This window comes from Miniopterus schreibersii (genome assembly GCF_964146895.1).
Source record: "Miniopterus schreibersii genome assembly, chromosome: 11".
Classification (NCBI taxonomy): domain Eukaryota; kingdom Metazoa; phylum Chordata; class Mammalia; order Chiroptera; family Miniopteridae; genus Miniopterus; species Miniopterus schreibersii.
In genome coordinates this window covers 14998018-15016199 of record NC_138111.1, presented here as the reverse complement: position 1 = coordinate 15016199, position 18182 = coordinate 14998018, and the positions used below count along the sequence as shown (strand labels likewise).

Here is an 18182-nt window from a genome sequence, read left to right as displayed (position 1 = left end):
ACAAGATGAACATTTGTTAAACAAATTCCTTATTTCTTCTTTAATTCTGAGCATTCTCAAAAATTAGTTACCACTGCTATCACTGAGTCATGACAGTTCCATAGAATGTGATTTTTTTTTTTTTTTAAATTCACTAGTTGTAAAGAGAAACAAGGCTTTTGGTTGTAATTAAATTTAATGTTCTAACTTTTCTGGACAAGAGGGTTTATTTTGAAAAGAATCATGCTACACCAACTTAAATTCTTTAAAACGAGATTTCAATATGATGTATATCTGGGCACTAAAAACACTGCAACTTTCTGAGTACAATTAAAACTGCATGAAACACAAAGAAGGAGGATGCTTTCTGTAGCAAGGTAGGAGGTAATTTAAAAAGAACAAACCTATAAGAAAAACAAATGCTAATCACCAAAATACATGACATTGTTTTTTATGGTACCAATATGAAAACGTTTAAAGCTGTCAAGGTATGTCAGAAGCTTGCAGGAAATGAGTCCAGAGTAAGTCTCAAACAGTGTACATTCTTTCCCATCATTAATTTCCTTCCATGCCAAGGGCATTTCAGCATCTGTAGTTTCTAAAGATGTAAAGATGAACTTATAGCAACATCTGTTATATCTGATATGTCTTCTCCCAGAAAACCTTGAACTGTGGATGGGTATAAGGCCCATAGACTTGGCACAAATTCCTACAAACACATCAGCAGGCACCATAACGGGTACTTCTTTGAAAACTACATACATCATCCGAGCCACATCTTGGGACATAATAAAGGCCTCACCACTGCAGTAATCTGGGTAGTACTTTTCTGGGTACTCGCTAAGAGGGACAAATTCTTGGCTAGTAGGGTCTCTGTTGGGCATATCCTGATGGATAACTCTTCCTACATAGATATCTTCAAGGTGTTCTTTCAGATTAAGAAGATAATCTACCAAGCTTGGTAGGTTGACAAACATCTCTTCATCAACCTTGAGAATGAACAAGGCATTAGGGCAGAAAGTCACAGCCCACTGTGTCATTGTGATGATCTTCAGGGTTTGGTTCTCAGCACTGTCCAAAAAGATTCCTTCGATTATATCATTATTCTTATGGGACTCTTTGTCTATTTCTTGCTGGGTAGTTGCTAAAATAGGCATTCCCAAAGCAAACAGTGTGAGAATGGGGTGCCCTTGGACACTGGTCACATTACCCCAGGTTTTCCTGATGAGGTCCCGTCTTGTTTGATTTCCTGGGCTACTGAAGATAAGAGAGAGCAAAAATATGTTCTTCCCTTTACATGCCTCCGACTGGCTCAAGATATAATATTTGGAAAGATTACTTCTTAGGGGCTCCATGTTCAATTTTCTTGCCTTATCCTTAATTTCAAGAACTTTCATATCTACATAAGGCAAAGCATGCAGAAAGTATTCTTCCACAAAATCAGCCCCAAAAAACAAGACATGAAATAGGATAACATTAAACAGAATGAAACACCACTGGTGAGTCCGAAGTCTGCAGAATGTCACCTAAATAAGAAAAAGAACACATGTTCATTCAACCTTCATCTCCATTTCTGTTTTTTCCCCCATCGCACACTATATGTACCTCTGATTCCACTTAGCAATACACTATTCTAAGTGTTTATTATTTATTTTTGTTAATTTGTCTCCAGCTAGACCGTGGCCTTCTGGACAGCAGGCATGACGCCTCTCCCTTCTCCAGTGCTGCCGAGTTCACTGTTTGGCACAAAGTAGAAACTGAATAAAATGTTGGTTAGTTGTTCTCTTGCCAGTTTGGATGAAAGCCTGCTTACTATATACAAGGCCCTGTGTTAAACACTGGGGAAGCAAAGAAGAATCCCGAATAGACGTGGATATAAAATAACAAGTGGCATCATTGTGCTAAAAGCCTGTAGGAAAATACATGGTGTTCTTTCTGGAATGGAAGCCCTTGGGTCAGTTTCTTCTCTAATTACAAAGGTCAAGGGCTATTTTTCAATGACGTCATTGCTTTTGTTGGCCACTGCACAATGGCTACCAATCAAACATTTACATTCTTCCAGTATGACTTTTCAACTTAATCTAATACTGAATTCTGACATTGTCTGTTTGGACAATGCCCCTTAATCCATCTGGCATATCTTTCAATATGGGCAGATTCCTGCTATCTGGTCAGCACCCCATTCAGGGATCTAGGACAGGCTCGTGCCAAGCTTCCGCCACTTCATCAGAGGAGATGGCAACTTTCCATCTAGGAGAGCATAGGCAATATTGTAATATATTAGAGCCAGGGAACATTAAAGGAATTAAACCTCTGTTCATTGGAGCTTCCATCAACAAAGCCTCCCGTTATAATAGTTACCTCTTTTTGAACACTTGTCATGGACCAGGCACTGTGCTAAGCACTTTACATGCCTTAATCATCTAGCCATGGTAGTATCTCTTTCAGGTAGGTTTTCTTCAAAATTAAGCTGAGCATCCAGCTATTTAGTAATTTGCCCAAGATCATTCAGTGCGTAAGGGGGTGGGATAGGGCCATGATTTGAACTCACATATGCCAAATTCCAAAGCTTACTCTTAACCACTACAGAATCCTGACTCCCATCTTTTACTTTTCCGTGTCTGTTAAATAGGAAAAAACAACCAAACCAACCCCTGAAATTATAATCTGAACTCCTTTCCATTTTCTCCATGATTATTTGTACATAGAAGAAACTCCAGTCACTTCAAAGTCTATTGTAATAGATAGCAAATGCTTCAAAATTATAAGAAACTTACCTGCATGTTGTCTGTGAGCAATTTCAGGGCTTTGGAAATGACTGAGTCCAGATGCCAAATTGTGTCCAAATGTATCTCAGGATCACACCAGTCAAACAGCAATTGAAGTAAAGTACTTTGTGCCTCAGACTTCAAGGGTAAGGTTTCTGGCCAATCAACCTGAGCTTTTGTCCCAGAATACCTGCTGGCCGTATAGGAAAGCCAGTGCTGATCATGTTACAGCTAGAGTGGATCCAGAACAAAGAGTTAAAAAAAAAAAAAGCAAACCTCTTCAAATGCTTCCCATCTTCTGTACATCTTGAAAGTGACCCCTTGTCTTTATGCCAGGTCCTAGTGAAGTATGCATGGGAGTTGAACGAACAGTTCACCCACATCACCTCTCCACAGCATCATAACACAAGGAGAAATGTCATGTAGTGTGAGTTGAGTGCATCTCAAGAAACTCAACAGTTTAAGTAGTTCCTGCCCCCATACATGCATGTGCTAGAAATGTATGAAACATCAAGGAATACGTGTCATACGAGTGGGTGCAATTTTTCTCCCCAAAGAAACAAATGGTGAACTTTGGTGTATGTTTCATTGGGAAGGATTCTAAATTCTTAATGTAGGCTATGCAAGAACTTTATTAAATCAATTATATGTCACCTTGGGGATTCCAGGTACCTCTCCCAAGTAATCATCTCAAAATGGAAAACAACATGTCTATTTTAGCCTGAATTGAAGAGACTGAACATTTGATGTTTACCATTAGCTACTTTCCTAGAGCATATATGTGTAGGAATTATCCCAGACATCGTTTCTACCAGCAAGTTTATTTTCAGGAAAGAACAACATCCAGTATATTTTCGTGTTTCACAGAAAGCAGTTGTACTGAGCATTCTGTTCTCAGGCCAGGCTGTATTCCTCTTTTTTCTTGATTACCTTAGTACTGTCTTCCCTTTCATAGAGGTTGTCTGATATGTGTACCCATGTCTTCCTAAATTTTCTTATAATGTTGTCAACAGTGACTCTGTGTCTTAGAAGCCTGCAAAGACATCCTGTTGCCTACTAAATCAAATTTGCTCTCTTGAGACCTGACTTTCAGGACACCATACTTGGCTTCACCCCACACGGTCAATTTTTTATTTCCCATGTTTCAAGTACCCTAGATGGACTCAGGCTGTTTGGAGCTTTGGCTGTGCTCTACCACTAACTGGATATGTGATGGTCTTACTGTTTTATGTGTTATGCCTATATCATTGGACCAAGCTGTTTAATATAGTAGCCATAAGCCACATGTGGCTATTTAAATTTCAATTAGTCATTTTTTATTGCTTTGGAGAGAGAGAGATTTGTTGTTCCACTTATTTATGCATTCATGGGTTGATTCTTGTATGTGGCCTGACCAGAGATGGAACCTGTAACTATGGCATATTGGGACAACTCTCTAATCAACTGAGCTACCTGGCCAGGGCCTAAATTTCAATTAATTAAAATTAAATAAGATTAAAATTTTATTTCCTTAGATTAGGTAATTTTTAAAAAATATATCTTTTATTGATTTCAGAGAGAGGAAGGGAGAAGAAGGGAGAGCTAGAAACATCAATGATGAGAGAATCGTCATTGATCGGCTGCCTCCTGCATGCCCCCCACTCAGGATCCAGCTCCCAACCCGGGCATGTGCCTTGACCTGGAATCAAACCTCCATCTCCTGGATCCTAGGTCGATGCTCAACCATTGAACCATACCCCACTGGGCAGATTAGGTCATTTTTAAGTGTTTGATAGCCACAAGAGGTTACTGGCTGTCCTATTAGATATCACAGATAGGGAATATCATTGCCGAAAGTCCTATTGGACACTGCTGGTATAAGATGCATGTAAGTGTGTGTGTGTGTGTGTGTGTGTGTGTGTGCATGAGGTTTATGAGCCCTTATGGAGAGGCAAGGGTAACTTACAGTCTGAAGGGGGCCTGTGTTGAAAAGTCCTTTTGTCCTGCGTTTCTCCATCTCTAAAAATGGAGCTGGTAATAGTAACTACAACTGTAGGGTTGTGGTGGGAACTGAGGCTATAACATGTAAAGTGGCTAGAAGAGGACCTGGCACATAGGAAACACGTGGTTTAATTCCTGACTCTAAAGATTATGTTTCATCTCCTTAGTCCTCAGAACGATCAGATGAGGAGGGTACTTTAATTGCTATGCAGACAAGGAAAATAAAGCCAGAGAGGTTAAGTAACCAGGCCATGGGCCCAGAGTGTAAGAGCGGGGGTTCAAGTCTAATCATCTAATTCTCTTCTTTCCCTCACCAACCCCCTTACACTGGCTTAGTTTTTTTTTCTTAGCGCTTGTTAAAATTTGCATCATGCCTTATTTACCTGTGTATCTCTTCCACTAGGAGATAAGCCCCCCCAGAAGGTCAGGGATTTTTGTGCTTTTTGTTCACTAACCCCATCCCCTTGAACAGTGTTTGGGACATAACAGGTGCTAAACTGTTTGACTTTGGACTCGTCTCTTAACTTCTCCTCTCTTTCCTCCATAAAGTGAGGATAGCAGAAAAAGTGCCGCAGAGTTGGAGCAAGATCAGACTGGGTAAGGAATATAAATGCGCTGGACATATTCCGACATACAGCCTGGAGGTAAGCTCAGGTCCACGCTGCACAGCCGTCGAGAGGGCCGTACTGCGCATGCGCCGCAGCCTTCTTTCCCCGTCCTCCCCTCCGCCCCCCCTCCCGCCTGCTTACCCCCTTGAGGCGGGGGCCGGAAGTGCAGCCGGTCCCGCTGCGCGCCGCGGGCGGAGGGACGCACGGAGATGACGCAGGCAGTACCGGAAGCCGCTCCCCTGCGAGATTGCGGACCGTGAGCGGCGGCCGCTGGTCCAGGTCTGTTCTGAATGCGAGGCGGGGCCGGGTCGGGCTGGGGGTTCTTAGGTGCCGGCGCCGTTGTTGACCCGCCGCACCTCCGGCCGTTTATCTTTATTTCCCTGCAGACGCCATGGCTGCGGAGCGGACCCGGCCGCTGCGAGGATCTGGCGGCCCGAGCGCGCCTAGTCGGTGTGAAGCCCGCGCGAGGTCCCGGGCCCCGGGGCGCTCGCTCAGGTCAGTGCCGCGTGGAACACGGCTCCGGGAGCCGGGGACCTGGGAGCGACGAACGGGTTGAAAGGATCTGGAGTTGATGTTAGAGATGGGAAAATTGAGCCTTGGAGTTACTGCCTCAGTTTCCTTAGCTGCGAAATGAGTTAACAGTGATGTCCCAGGGCTGCCCTGAGTTTGAGAGATGAAGTGTGGAGAGGTGGTGTATGAAGTACAAGCGCTGTGCTAATGTGAGAGACTGCGCCGTAGTTGTGGGTATGCCATGGAAACAGGTGTGTATGTGGGGTGCTGCTTGAAATAAAGGTAACGATGTTAATGCTAAATAATAATGGTTACTGGCATTCCTTGTGTGTCAGGTACGGTGCTAAACGCTTTCCATACACAATCCTATATATAAAAAAACCCCACAGCCCTTGTAGGCAATGCTGTTCATGGTTACAAGTGGTTACAACTCAGTTTTACAAGTGAAGAAACTGTTGTTTTTGAGATGGGTGAAGTTGATTTGCTCAGGGTCACCCGGCAACAAGTGAGAGTTGCAGAGCCCTTACTTTATTCTCTTTGTATTGTTTCAAGGCTTTTAAAAATTCTTAAACTAAAGACGGCTTTTTAAAATAGATAGTATATTTACATGGTTTTAAATTCAAAAAGGGGCCCCTTACCCCAATTCCTCGGCTCTTCAGTTTTCTATGGAGGCAACCGGTGTTACCAGGTTCTTGAATATTGAAAAGATATTCTGTGTATATGAAAGCCTCTGCAGTGTTTAACTGCTGATTATGCCTGATAAGAGAGGAAGAGGAAGCCGCCTCCCTCAAAACAAATGTCTTGCTTTTGTTCTTGACCGGGCCAGGTTCTGGTGGAGGAGAGGAAAATGCATTTACTGCATTTTACCCAGAATGTCATCTCTAATATGACCTAGAGGTAGAGGTTTAGTTTTGTTTTGGGCGGGTGGGAACTGGGCACAGTGTTGGGCCTGCTGCTTCCTGTGGGGTCCTAGGAAAGTCAGTGTACTTCTTGGGCCATAAGTTTCCCCGTTTATTAGTTAAGGGCAGTAATACGGATACCTTCCACGAGGTTGTGAAAATCAAATGAGGTATTAATGTCTGTGAGTACACGTGGTGAAGGATAGCTTCCATTTTACAGATGACAAAATTGAAGCTCAGAGTTAGTTAAACATCCCCATGATCACATAGGAAGCGGCAGAATCAGAGTAAAAGATTTGACTGACGAGAGCATTTCATTCACCTCATTCTTTCTTTGTATCCAGTTGTCTTTGACTGTTCCCAGTAACGGAAGGCTCTCCACTCTGGAGGCAGCTGTTCCATGATTAAAAAGCTCTGATGATATAAAAGCTCCTCCTCATTTTGACTTGAAATCCCACTTCCTGAAGTTTTTCCCCTTGGGGCCTCATGCTGTCAGTACATAATCTGTATTCCTAGAGGCTCTCTAAAAGAGTTCAGTGTAGACCTGTGGCCTTAAGAAAGTTACCTCTAAAGTTAGTTGAGTTTTTAGAAAAGTAAAAACTGATGGGGTTTTGTTTTTGTTTTCATGATGCAGACACTGTTTAATAATAAATAGAATGCCAATCAGTGTACAAGTATAGGGGATACCAAACGAAAACATGTTGCCTAGGGAAACATGACAGAATGGTGTTTTATAATCATGTGTTCTGCTGAGTTAATGGGTCTGCTTTATTAAAGATGCCTTTTTCACGACAATCAGAGATGAAGAACTGGAAAACAGCCACCCTTAAGGGGTTCCGTAGCTTAAAGGGCAATCTCTAATATAAGAGTTGGAAAAAAATTATTAGGAGTTAGGAGAATATATAAATTTCAGAAATGGCTGGTTTTTTTTCTTACCGTTGCTCACTGGAAAGCTTGTTTCATAATCTTCTGTGGTGTCATGGGCACATGGCATGCTGTAGGATGTCTCTTAGTTATTTGTGAATGATGGAAACCTGATAATGTTTTCATGGATATTACAAATTTGTCTAACAATTCAGCTTACATAAATGTAAGCATTTTTATGATGGATGTGTGGCATATTTTGTGTGTGTGTGAAGGTGTAGACATGTAGGTGTTAGAGGAAACCCTATTCCCCTTTTTTGCTGTAAAATACAATTCTTGGGCACACGTTTTGGTGTATGTTTTTTTTTTTAAATTCTCACCCAAGTGAGTGGAAGGGAGGGATGGAGGGGGAAGGAGAGAGAGAAACATTGATGTGAAAGAGACACATCAATTGGTTGCCTACCACACTAGCCCCAACATGGGGCTGCGGATTGAACCTGCACCAAAGTACTTGCCCTTGACCAGGAATCGAACCCATGAACCTTTTGGTGTGTGGGCTGAAGCTCTGATCGCTGAGCCACACCATCCAGGGCTGGTGTATGTTTTTAACTGGCCGGTATTATCAGCTGTTGTGACCTTGTGTGAATGTTCACAGAAAACCGTTGTTTTTGTCTTGTTGTGGATGATATTTTTAAAGTAAATATTTTTTTAGAAATGTTATAGATAGAAGATTGTTAGGATTGAGAAGAGGCTTGCTATCTTGTGTTAAGTTGATAAAACTTTTGGTGAACTGATTATTTTTTGATAGCCAAGTAAATCCTTAAATTAATAAATCCTATGTAGCCCAAACCCTGAGACTTCACAGTTCTAAAAAAACAAAACTAGATGATATAATTAGAAAAGTTTGGTTGCTTCTACTGCTTTTTGCCCAATGACATTCTTCCAAATTTGATATTGGGGAAATTAATAAAAATAGTTTTTACTCACCTTACATTAACAAAGTTGGAAGATAAGATACAGCTTTTTGTGTAAACCTGATCTAGGTGACATATATAGAAAGGAATTTATTTTCCTCTTCCACATTAATTTGGACATAAATTTTAAAAGTTTGACAGTCTGGTGGGAAATTGATCAGATTAGAAGGAAAGTTCTTTTCTTTTTTTAATCATGGAAATGTTTAAACATAAAAATAAAGAGAGTAATAAACCTTCATCACCCAGCGCTAACATCTGACAACGTACGGACAATCTTGGGAAAGATGGTTTTTATTGATTTGCTTTATTTTTGTTCTCTTTTCATTAGTTTAGTCCTCATTGTTAAGAGTGATTAGACACCTTGACACACACTAATGCTGGATACTTGTAAATTTTTTTGTTCCATTTAGCCCTGGAGTAATTTGTCATTATCCTACAGGGGTAGGTGGTATAATCAGACTGGCATAGTGCCCTGAGATCTTATCACCAGGTTGTGATGCTCCTGGTTGTAGCTGACTTCGAAGAGAGGCAGCTTGGTGTGGTCAGAAAATTCCTGATCTTGAGAGCACTGCATCCAGTCTGTGCTGCTGCTCTTTTGGCTCTGTTGACTATAGGCAAATCACTTACCGTCTCTGACCTGTAACTTCCTTATCTGCAAAGTAGAGATGATGATACCTGGTGTTTGGTGTTTTGTAAGCATCAGGAATACTAATTTGACTTATTGTTCAGGCTTCTAGGACCCACATGACTCAGGGGCACATGGTTAAGAATTGTCACCAGCTCATCTGAGGCTTATAAAAAAAGACTACTACATAGGTCAAATAAGGCCTTTGGTAATTCATGTTCTAACAGGCAGTGCCGTAAAGGAAGTGGAAGAACCAGAATACCTGAGCCACATAACTTATTAAATCTGCTTATTTTTCTCTCCCAAACCTTTATTCCTGAACATCTATTGCAAAAGCCAGTAATCAGTTCTATGATTTTGGTAACAAGTCAGGTTTTGCCTACCTAGCATGATAATTAATGTCTCAGGTTACTGCTCTAGACTTGCTTTCTGGTTGTCACATCATAGTGCTTATTTTTGTGATTTTAATGCCTAAATAGAATATGTTAAGGAAACTGTATTATGATGGTTTTGATGAAGGAGGGGTATATTTTGTAGAATACATTGTTTCATAATGAATGAATGCTTTGTAAATCTTTGTGAAAATGCATGTAGCATGTGCTAGACGTCAAAAGGAGCAAGTCACACACAGCAACATAAGCTTCATTGACTTATGTTTCAGAGATCATGATTTGTTAAAGAATGTTTTCTCAAATGTATTTTCTTTTGTGTGCATGGAAAAATATCAGATACAGTGTATTAACTGTAAATTTGTTATGTAGTAACTAAGCATAAAGTTGTAATGCCAGATTTTTTACACTAATTTTTAATACTTCATTTGTTAGCAGTATTGCTTGGACGGTCTTTTTGAGCAGAACTAATACAATATTTTGATGTGCCACAGGTAAATTTTTCCATAACCTTATGGAGAGAAAGGACTTTGAGACATGGCTTGATAACATTTCTGTTACATTTCTTTCTCTGACGGACTTGCAGAAAAATGAAACTCTGGATCACCTGATTAGTCTGAGTGGGGCAGTCCAGCTCAGGCATCTCTCCAATAACCTGGAGACTCTCCTCAAGCGGGACTTCCTCAAACTCCTACCCTTGGAGCTCAGTTTTTATTTGTTAAAATGGCTCGATCCTCAGACTTTACTCACATGCTGCCTCGTCTCTAAACAGTGGAATAAGGTGATAAGTGCCTGTACAGAGGTGTGGCAGACTGCGTGTAAAAATTTGGGCTGGCAGATAGATGATTCTGTTCAGGACGCTTTGCACTGGAAGAAGGTTTATTTGAAGGCTATTTTGAGAATGAAGCAACTGGAGGACCATGAAGCCTTTGAAACCTCATCATTAATTGGGCACAGTGCCAGAGTGTATGCACTTTACTACAAAGATGGACTTCTCTGTACAGGTAAGAGACCGTGGAACTGTTCTTTTTTTTTTTTCTTTCCTATCAGCCATGATTTTGGGGGGGAAACCAGTGGAAAAATTGAGACTAGTCCAAGCAAGTAGATCATCTTGGAGGAATTACACAATCTCTCTGTGTTTGTTTCCTTCTTGTCTATATTGTATGGAAAGGGAGGTATTTCTTTCTTGTTCTAAATTCCTGTGGTGCTAAGAAGAGTTAGAAGTTAAGAGTTTGGGCATGGGAACATAGACAGTTGATATTTTAAAACTAGGCAATTAAGTAACTTTATATAACAAATATAATCATTAAAATTTAGAATTATGTATATCTTCCAGTTATAATGGGTATGTATTTCTACATATGATTATAATTGGTGCTCACATTTTAGGCAATACATTTTGACAGACATTGTAAATAATTCTTAGGCAGTATTTCAGAAGGCTCTCAGCAGTTCTTATCAATGATCCCAAAGCCTATTCTCTTTCATTGTATATAATATATAGGGATACTCTGTGTTCTTTCTTCATCCAAGATAATTTCTAATAAACATTTGAGTACTACTAAACTATGTAGTTGCCTTTTTTAATAGTATATATTGTTCTTTTGTGTAAATATATCATTATTTAGCCATTTCCATATGTACTAATAAGTGCATATTCAGGTTATTTATTTTTATGAATATTTTTGTTTGCATTGTATTTTTTTCCTTGAATTATTTATTTGGGGCAGAAGCCTCAGAGTAGAATCACCAGATCCAGAAATATGAATGATTTTATAGCTCTTTTTAGTGTCTTTTCCAGGTAGATTGTATTGATACCATGCCTACAGCAAAGTCGTAAAGCTGCTTCTTTCTCAGAGTCCTACCAGACTCAATTTCAGTATTTTTAATAGTTAAGAGAAATATTATTTCTCATGATTGTTTTAAAATTTTATTTCTTATTCATTGAGGTTATACATTTTTTCATGTGGTGGTATGTTATCTAAAATACTAGACACTCTGTTTTATAACATGAACATTAAATTTAAGGCGCTTCCTGGTTTTGTTTGTCATACTAAAGTTACTCCATGCTTACATTATTTTTCTGTAAGCCTGATTAGAAGAACATCATCTGTTCTTCTCTACTTTGATATACTTTCCTAGTTGTGGTGATGGCTTTTTCATGTCCTTTTTGCCTTATAATCAATGTCAGGTATTTTAAAATATTTTTAAAAGATTGAGATGTATTAACTTTGAGCTTGGCACTCATTTACACTTACATAAATACTGGCAGTTGACTCATTTTCAGAACCACCTCTAGCTTCAAAAGAAAAAATTATCAAACTTTACTTTTGAAATATAATAAAACCTCAGTTACTTAGAGCAGAAATCCCCATTTAGGGACATGTTCACTCAATTATTTAACTACCCAGAAAGTTAAAATAGCTACAATAACTGCATTTTAAGGTTATTCTCTAGGTGGGTCTCTATGTCCTGTTATTTTTATTCTGATTAAATTATTCAGGTTTTCATATTGAAAGTCATGCTGTGTCTGTTGAAAGTGATCCAAAGCATTAGTTTAATTTTTCTAATATAGCGTCCCTGGGACTGTTACTAGTGAGAGAAGTATTTGTTATAGAATTACATAGGCATACCTTGTTTTATTGAGTTTCACTTTATTGTACTTTGCAGATATTGCCCCCCTTTTTTTTTTTTTAAACAAATTGAAGGTAAGACCCTCTGCCAGCAAAAAGATTATGACTCGCTGAAGGCTCACATGATGGTTAGCATATTTTAGCAATAAGTATTTTTTAAGTAAGGTATGTACATTTTTTTTTAGATACAATGCTGTTGCACACTTAATAGACTACAGTATAGTGTAAACATAACTTTTATACGCATTGGGAAACCAAAAAATTTGTGTGACTCTCTTTATTGTGGTGGTCTGGAACCGAACCTGCAATATCTCTGAGGTATAAGTGTTTGTGTCATCTTGTCACTTAAGAGCTTGTCTTTTTCACTGTTGTTGAATTGAGAAATTCTGAATTTGGAAGCAAGTTGATAGTGGCTCTCAGATTAGCCCTTCGAACAGCAATAAAATAGTATTGCCAAAAAGATTGATGGCTAATGCTAAAATGAACATGGTATAGATTCAATGAGGTAGTTATTCTGCTAATTTCTGAACTGGTAAGAAGGGAACCTGTTGTACTTTGTGCTGTTCAGTAGTTATTTATTTATAAAATGCCCTCTGTGTGAAAGACAATGTGAAGGCATACATAGATAAATTGGAGCAGAGAACATACACACTGATACACACCGGGATCAGGAAGGTAACCTGTTTAGTAAAAGTCTCCATGTAGACTGTGGCTAATCAGAGAACACCTGCCCTTCTAGAGAGGGTGGCTGCTGCTCCACTATACTGAATTATTGCCATGTGGGATTCAGGCTCAGAGTTGTCAGATCTGACTTGTATGAGAAGCCCCACATCTAGATTTTTATGAAACACCCTGATTTTTAAAGCTCTTATTTTTAAGTATTATTCATATTTGATAAATATTGTGGTTGGGTCATATTCAACCTGCAGGCTGCCATATTGTGGTGTCTGGCTTGTAGTCAAATAAGAAAAACAAAAGCTATAAAAGGGGTATGATCAAATGATAGAGTTGAAATGTGTAAGAAGAAAATTCATGTAGTTGTTCAGAAGGAGTGATTTCTCCCACTTGAGAAAATTGAGCAGTGTGTTTATGTTGACTCTTGAAGAATGGGTAGACTTTAGACAGATGAGATTCAAAGTAGACGCTTCCCAATAGGAAGATCAGTATTAGCGAACACATGACAGGGCTGAGCTTGGAGCACGTAGGAAGAAAATAAAGAATTAATTTTAGCTAGACTCTTAGGATGTAAGTAGGGACTCTAAGTGACACTTAGAATATAATGAAATTGACTTGGGCTGTGTTGTAAAAGCCTCGCATGCTGGGAACATGAGTTTGGACAGTTTTCTATAATCAGAAAGAAAAAAAACTATGAAAAAAAATTTTTAATGATTTTTTAAAAATATGTTTTTATTGATTTTAGAGAGGATGGGAGAGGGGGCGAGAAAAAGAAACGTCAATATGAGAAACATTGGTTGCCTCCTGCACGCACCCTGGCCGGGTTCAAACCCACAACCCAGGCATGTGCCCATACCATGAATCAAACTGGCAACCATTTGGTGCATGGAATGATGCTCAGCCAACTGAGCCACACCAGCCAGGGCTATGAAAGATTTTTGAGCAGAAAAAGGGCCAGGATCAGAGTTTTCTGCTTCAAGTAGACCAGTGTTTCTTATTTCTGTCAGACCCAGGTTCTCTTTTTATAACATATTTTACAATATTCTCATCTTAAAGTAGTAAAATTCATAGAAGTAATTTATCTACATATACACATATTTTAAAAAAACATAATGCCTAAACTCTGTTTCAGAGGAAGAATAAGAAGATTGCAATTTAAAATAATACACATCAAACGTAGTGCTCAACCATAGCTATGCTAGAAAATAGGAATGTAATCAGATGTTTGCACCTGTATGTATTGACTATGAACGCGATAATTATAAGTGCAGTATATTGTATTTGTGTCACAACCATCAGTGGTGTGATTTCTCAGATGGTGAAAAACTCTTAGCATAAGTTCCCAACAAAGCAAAGTATATTTTTCCTCAATTGACCTGGTAGTTACACTCTTGGAAAATTCAGAATAAACTGCAAATAATGCTTTGTAAAATAGGCTCTAGGCTTAGATAACTAAGGATAAACTTTATACTTAGGGATATCTGGCCAAACTTTAAGAATGTCATGCAGACTACAAGATAATTGTTTTTGTGCACTGTCCCAGTTATTGCAGTATGTCTAGCATTCCTGGCCTCTGCCCTGTAGATGCCAATAATAGCCCCCCTACCACCTAAATCATTATGACAATTGAGGCCACCGCCAAGAATTTCTAAAATGTTCTCGTAGGAGATGCTACTACTTCTATTGACTCTCTAATGTAGAGAAAACTAGAGGTTCCAAATTAAAGCAGTTTCGATGATGGTAAATGGGCCTAGATTTAGGACAGTAAGGGTAGAGAGATTTTTAAAAGGAGCAGTTGAATGAAAGAGCAGCCACTGAAATTTAATTGACAGGATTTGGCAACAAATTGGATATGTGGGAAGGAAAGGGGAGATTTAAAAAATAGCTGAGGTTTCTAGGTTTGTGTATATCTGGGAAGATAGCAGTACTAGTAACAAGAATGGAAAAGGGCCCTGGCTGGTGTGGCTCAGTGGTAGTGTTGGCCTGTGGACCAAATGGTCCTGGGTTCGATTCCCGGTCAAGGGCAGCTGCCTGGGTTGCAGGTCCATTCCTGGCCCTGGTTGGGGCATGTGTGTGAGGCAGCCAATTGTATCTCACATGGATGTTTCTCTCCCTCTCCCCCTGGCCCCTTCCACACTCTAAAAATCAACGGAAAAAATACCTTCGGGTGAGGATTAAGAGAGAGAGAGAGAAAAAAAAAGGAAAATGAAGGAATAAACTTGAGAGGGTAGATGTAGTTCAGTTTGGGATGAACTTGATTCAGTTGGGTGTGTAAATGGAGTCCCACAAGTATCCGGAAATGCAGTATCAGAGCTTTGGAGAGTGCTCAGAGCTAAAGAGAAAGATTTAGGAATTAGTCACATCACAGCTTTGGCTATAACAGTGAAAGTTTAAAAGGAGATGAAGAGAGGAAGAAGAGTAGAGCCTAGGGTGGGTCCTTGAAGAGTGTACACAGAGAAGGAGGAGAGGTAAAGAATTAAGAGAGTTTTGAGGAGAATGGAAATTGCCTGTCTTAAAGAGGGCATCGCTAAATGTTTATTCAGTTGGTCTGCAGCCTCAGAGGCGGCTGAGAGCTGAGATCTGATTCTACAAGTTAAATATTTAAACTTAGCTTGATACTGTAGTTTACTTCATTTGTGTTCAGCTCATTTTTCTACTTACATTGTTACATAACTATCTCTGTAATATTTTTTATATCAAAGTATTGTTTTCATCCTATTTTCTGAGTTGAGAGGACTTTTTTTTTCCTTTCATCTAATGAAACATAGTCTCTGTTTACTTAGTCCCCTTTTGTTTCTAGGCTGCATCTTTGATGACCTCTTTGAAAACATGTTGGGTTAGTCAGTGTAACAAATGGGAATCCATGGGGAAGGTTGACATAGAGCCAAAAAGGAGCAGAGAATAATGGCTCCTAAAGGCTTAGCAATTAAAAGGAGACTTGTAGCCCTGGCCCGTGTTTTTCAGTGGTTAGAGTGTCTGCCCCCCTGCACCAGGGATCTTAGTTTGATTCCAGGTCAAGGGCATGTACCTGGGCTGCAGGTTCGGTCCCCAACCCAGGAGGCAACCAGTTGATGAGTCTCTCTCACATGGATGTTTCTCTCTCTACCTCCCTCTCCCCCTGCCTCCCTCCCTTCCAGTCTCTAAAAATCAATGGAAAAAATATCCTCGGGTGAGGATTTTAAAAAGAGTTAAAAAAAAAAAAAGGGTACAGTTGTACCACTGGAGCCTTTCTGCCTCCAGTTTTGCCCACTTCAAACCATTTTCTGTGTTGCAGCCATAATGATCTTTCAGAAATGCAAATAAGGTCACAGTTAGATATCCTGACCCAGTTCTCTAGCCAGACCTTGCCACTATTCTCAGTCATACTGAACTGCTTTTATAGTCGGTGTCCATGTTTTAGACAGTGCATTTTGACAAGCATTGTAAATAATTCCTAGGAAGTTTTCAGAATGGTTCCAAGTAGTTCTTTATGAATTGACCCCAGTCTCTAGTCACATATATATGTATGTAATATATAGAGATATTTAATAGGTACTTTAATAGGTGTATACCAGGGGTTGGCAAACTATAAGCTGCAGGGCCATACCCAGCAGAGTAGAGTAATTCCAAAAGAGACGATATGGCTCAAAAAGCCTAAAACATTTACTCTCTGGTCTTTTACTAAAAAAGTTTTACTGACCTTTGGCTTATACTATTCCTTTGGTGGGGTAACCTTTTCATACTTTAGATTCCAACTAGTTAAAACTTGAAAGTTTTTTTAAGTCATGAAATCCTTTCTTCAAACAATCCTTTGCCAATGCCCAGCTTAAAAACAAGTAAGAATATAGTTGAGGAGCCAAACATGCCATCCCCTGAGGTATATTTGTGGAACACCTAGATGTTGAGGAGCACAGTTTAAACTCTGTGAAGTTTTATCTGAGGCATTTTCTCCTTTTATCTCCTCTTTATATTTGCCAGGGGTTTTGTACTGCCCACCACTTACTGTACCAAACTATTGCTTGTTTAGCCTTTTTGTCTTCCCAAGTAGACTAAATGCCATGAGAGCAGGAACCAGCCCTGCCTGACATAGAAGTTCTGTAAATACAGATTGAATGAATGTGGCCCTAGTTGAACATTGGGAATAAATCAGAACCAAGGTCAGATGGATCCTAAAATGATTTCTTTTTCTGCCTTAGCTCCCTAGGAATATAGTCACAAAATGCCCAAACTTAGATTATTTAGACCTGCGCTCTCCAGTAATACAGTAGCCACTAGCCACTTAGGCTTTGAGCACTTGATATGTGGCTAGTCCAAACTGAGATGTGAAATATGAAACACTCATTATTGGACTTCAACAGCTTAACATATAAAATACTTTATTAATAAGTTTTATATTGATTACATGTTGAAATGATAATTTGATATTGTTAAACTATATTAAATTTTTATTTTTTACTTTTTCAAGTAAATAGAAAAATTTAAATTACTAATGTGACTTGCATTATATTTCAATTGAACAGCATTATTCTAGAACATTGGTTCTCAAAATGTTGCTTATGCATTAGAATCACTTGGCAAGCTTTTAAGATTATTGGACCCCACCTCAGATATTCTAATTTAGAATATCTGAGCGTAGCTGTGTCCTTGTCATAGTAATGATATTTGTGTCTTCAAAATGTCCTTCAGTTCTTACTACTTTTCTGTTCTAAAGGTAAACTGTGAGATATAAATTAATCATTAGGATTTTAAAGGTAGTTAAAGCAAAGTCCTGAATTGTCACCATGATCAGTATGATATTTTCATCAGAGGCAGAAATGAAACCTACTTTTTTCTACAGAATCTTAAGATGCTTTATACACTCATTGTTGAGTTGTTGTGAATGTCTGGGAATAATTTATCCTTGGTTATCATAGAGGTTCCTTTACACATTTCAAGATGGCCCAAGAAATTAGCAGTTAACCTTTTCAGAAGTTAACCCATGATCTGAGGCTCCTCTTTGACTAGCCCTAGGGGAGAATATGTTCCAGTAACAGCTTTACTATTCAGCATTATTTGTTCAGGGTTGTTGGGTAATGGACAAACGTGCAAGTGTATACATGCAATCATAGGTAATACCCATCATTTCAAGCTCAAATCAGAGCTCATAATGGTGAAAGATTTATGACATTTTATAAGTGGAAGCACCAAGGGATGCTTTAGTCTAACCCTTCTCTCTTACCTGGAAAGTTAAGGGAAAAGGGCTAACCCAGAAAGCTTGCATTCAGCCCCCATGCTGTTGACACCATTTTGATGACTCTGA

General features: G+C 39.2%; 2 protein-coding genes across 4 annotated transcripts in view; one reads left to right on the top strand and one right to left on the bottom strand.

Annotated features, from left to right (window-relative positions):
* Window positions 1–401: 401 nt before the first annotated feature.
* Window positions 402–2830, bottom strand: B3GALT9 (beta-1,3-galactosyltransferase 9; the record flags this gene model as incomplete). Its single annotated transcript, XM_081150937.1, has 2 exons — window positions 2757–2830; window positions 402–1505 (listed from the first exon to the last, which is right to left on the bottom strand). The coding sequence occupies exons 1-2, from the start codon at window positions 2760–2762 to the stop codon at window positions 402–404; spliced, it is 1110 nt and encodes a 369-aa protein (XP_081007063.1). The 5' UTR covers window positions 2763–2830.
* A 2652-nt stretch (window positions 2831–5482) lies between these two features.
* The window catches only part of FBXW2 (F-box and WD repeat domain containing 2), a 28873-nt gene continuing 16173 nt past the window's right edge, over window positions 5483–18182 (top strand). Inside the window, exons 1-3 of one of the 3 annotated variants that reach the window (XM_081150452.1) lie at window positions 5483–5614; window positions 5722–5830; window positions 10183–10600. In XM_081150452.1, the coding sequence (XP_081006578.1) occupies window positions 10498–10600 (103 nt within the window). In that variant the 5' untranslated portion in view covers window positions 5483–5614; window positions 5722–5830; window positions 10183–10497. Of the gene's footprint in view, window positions 5615–5721; window positions 6097–10090; window positions 10601–18182 lie in introns of all 3 variants that reach the window. The other 2 variants (XM_081150451.1, XM_081150450.1) reach the window with 2 other exon arrangements.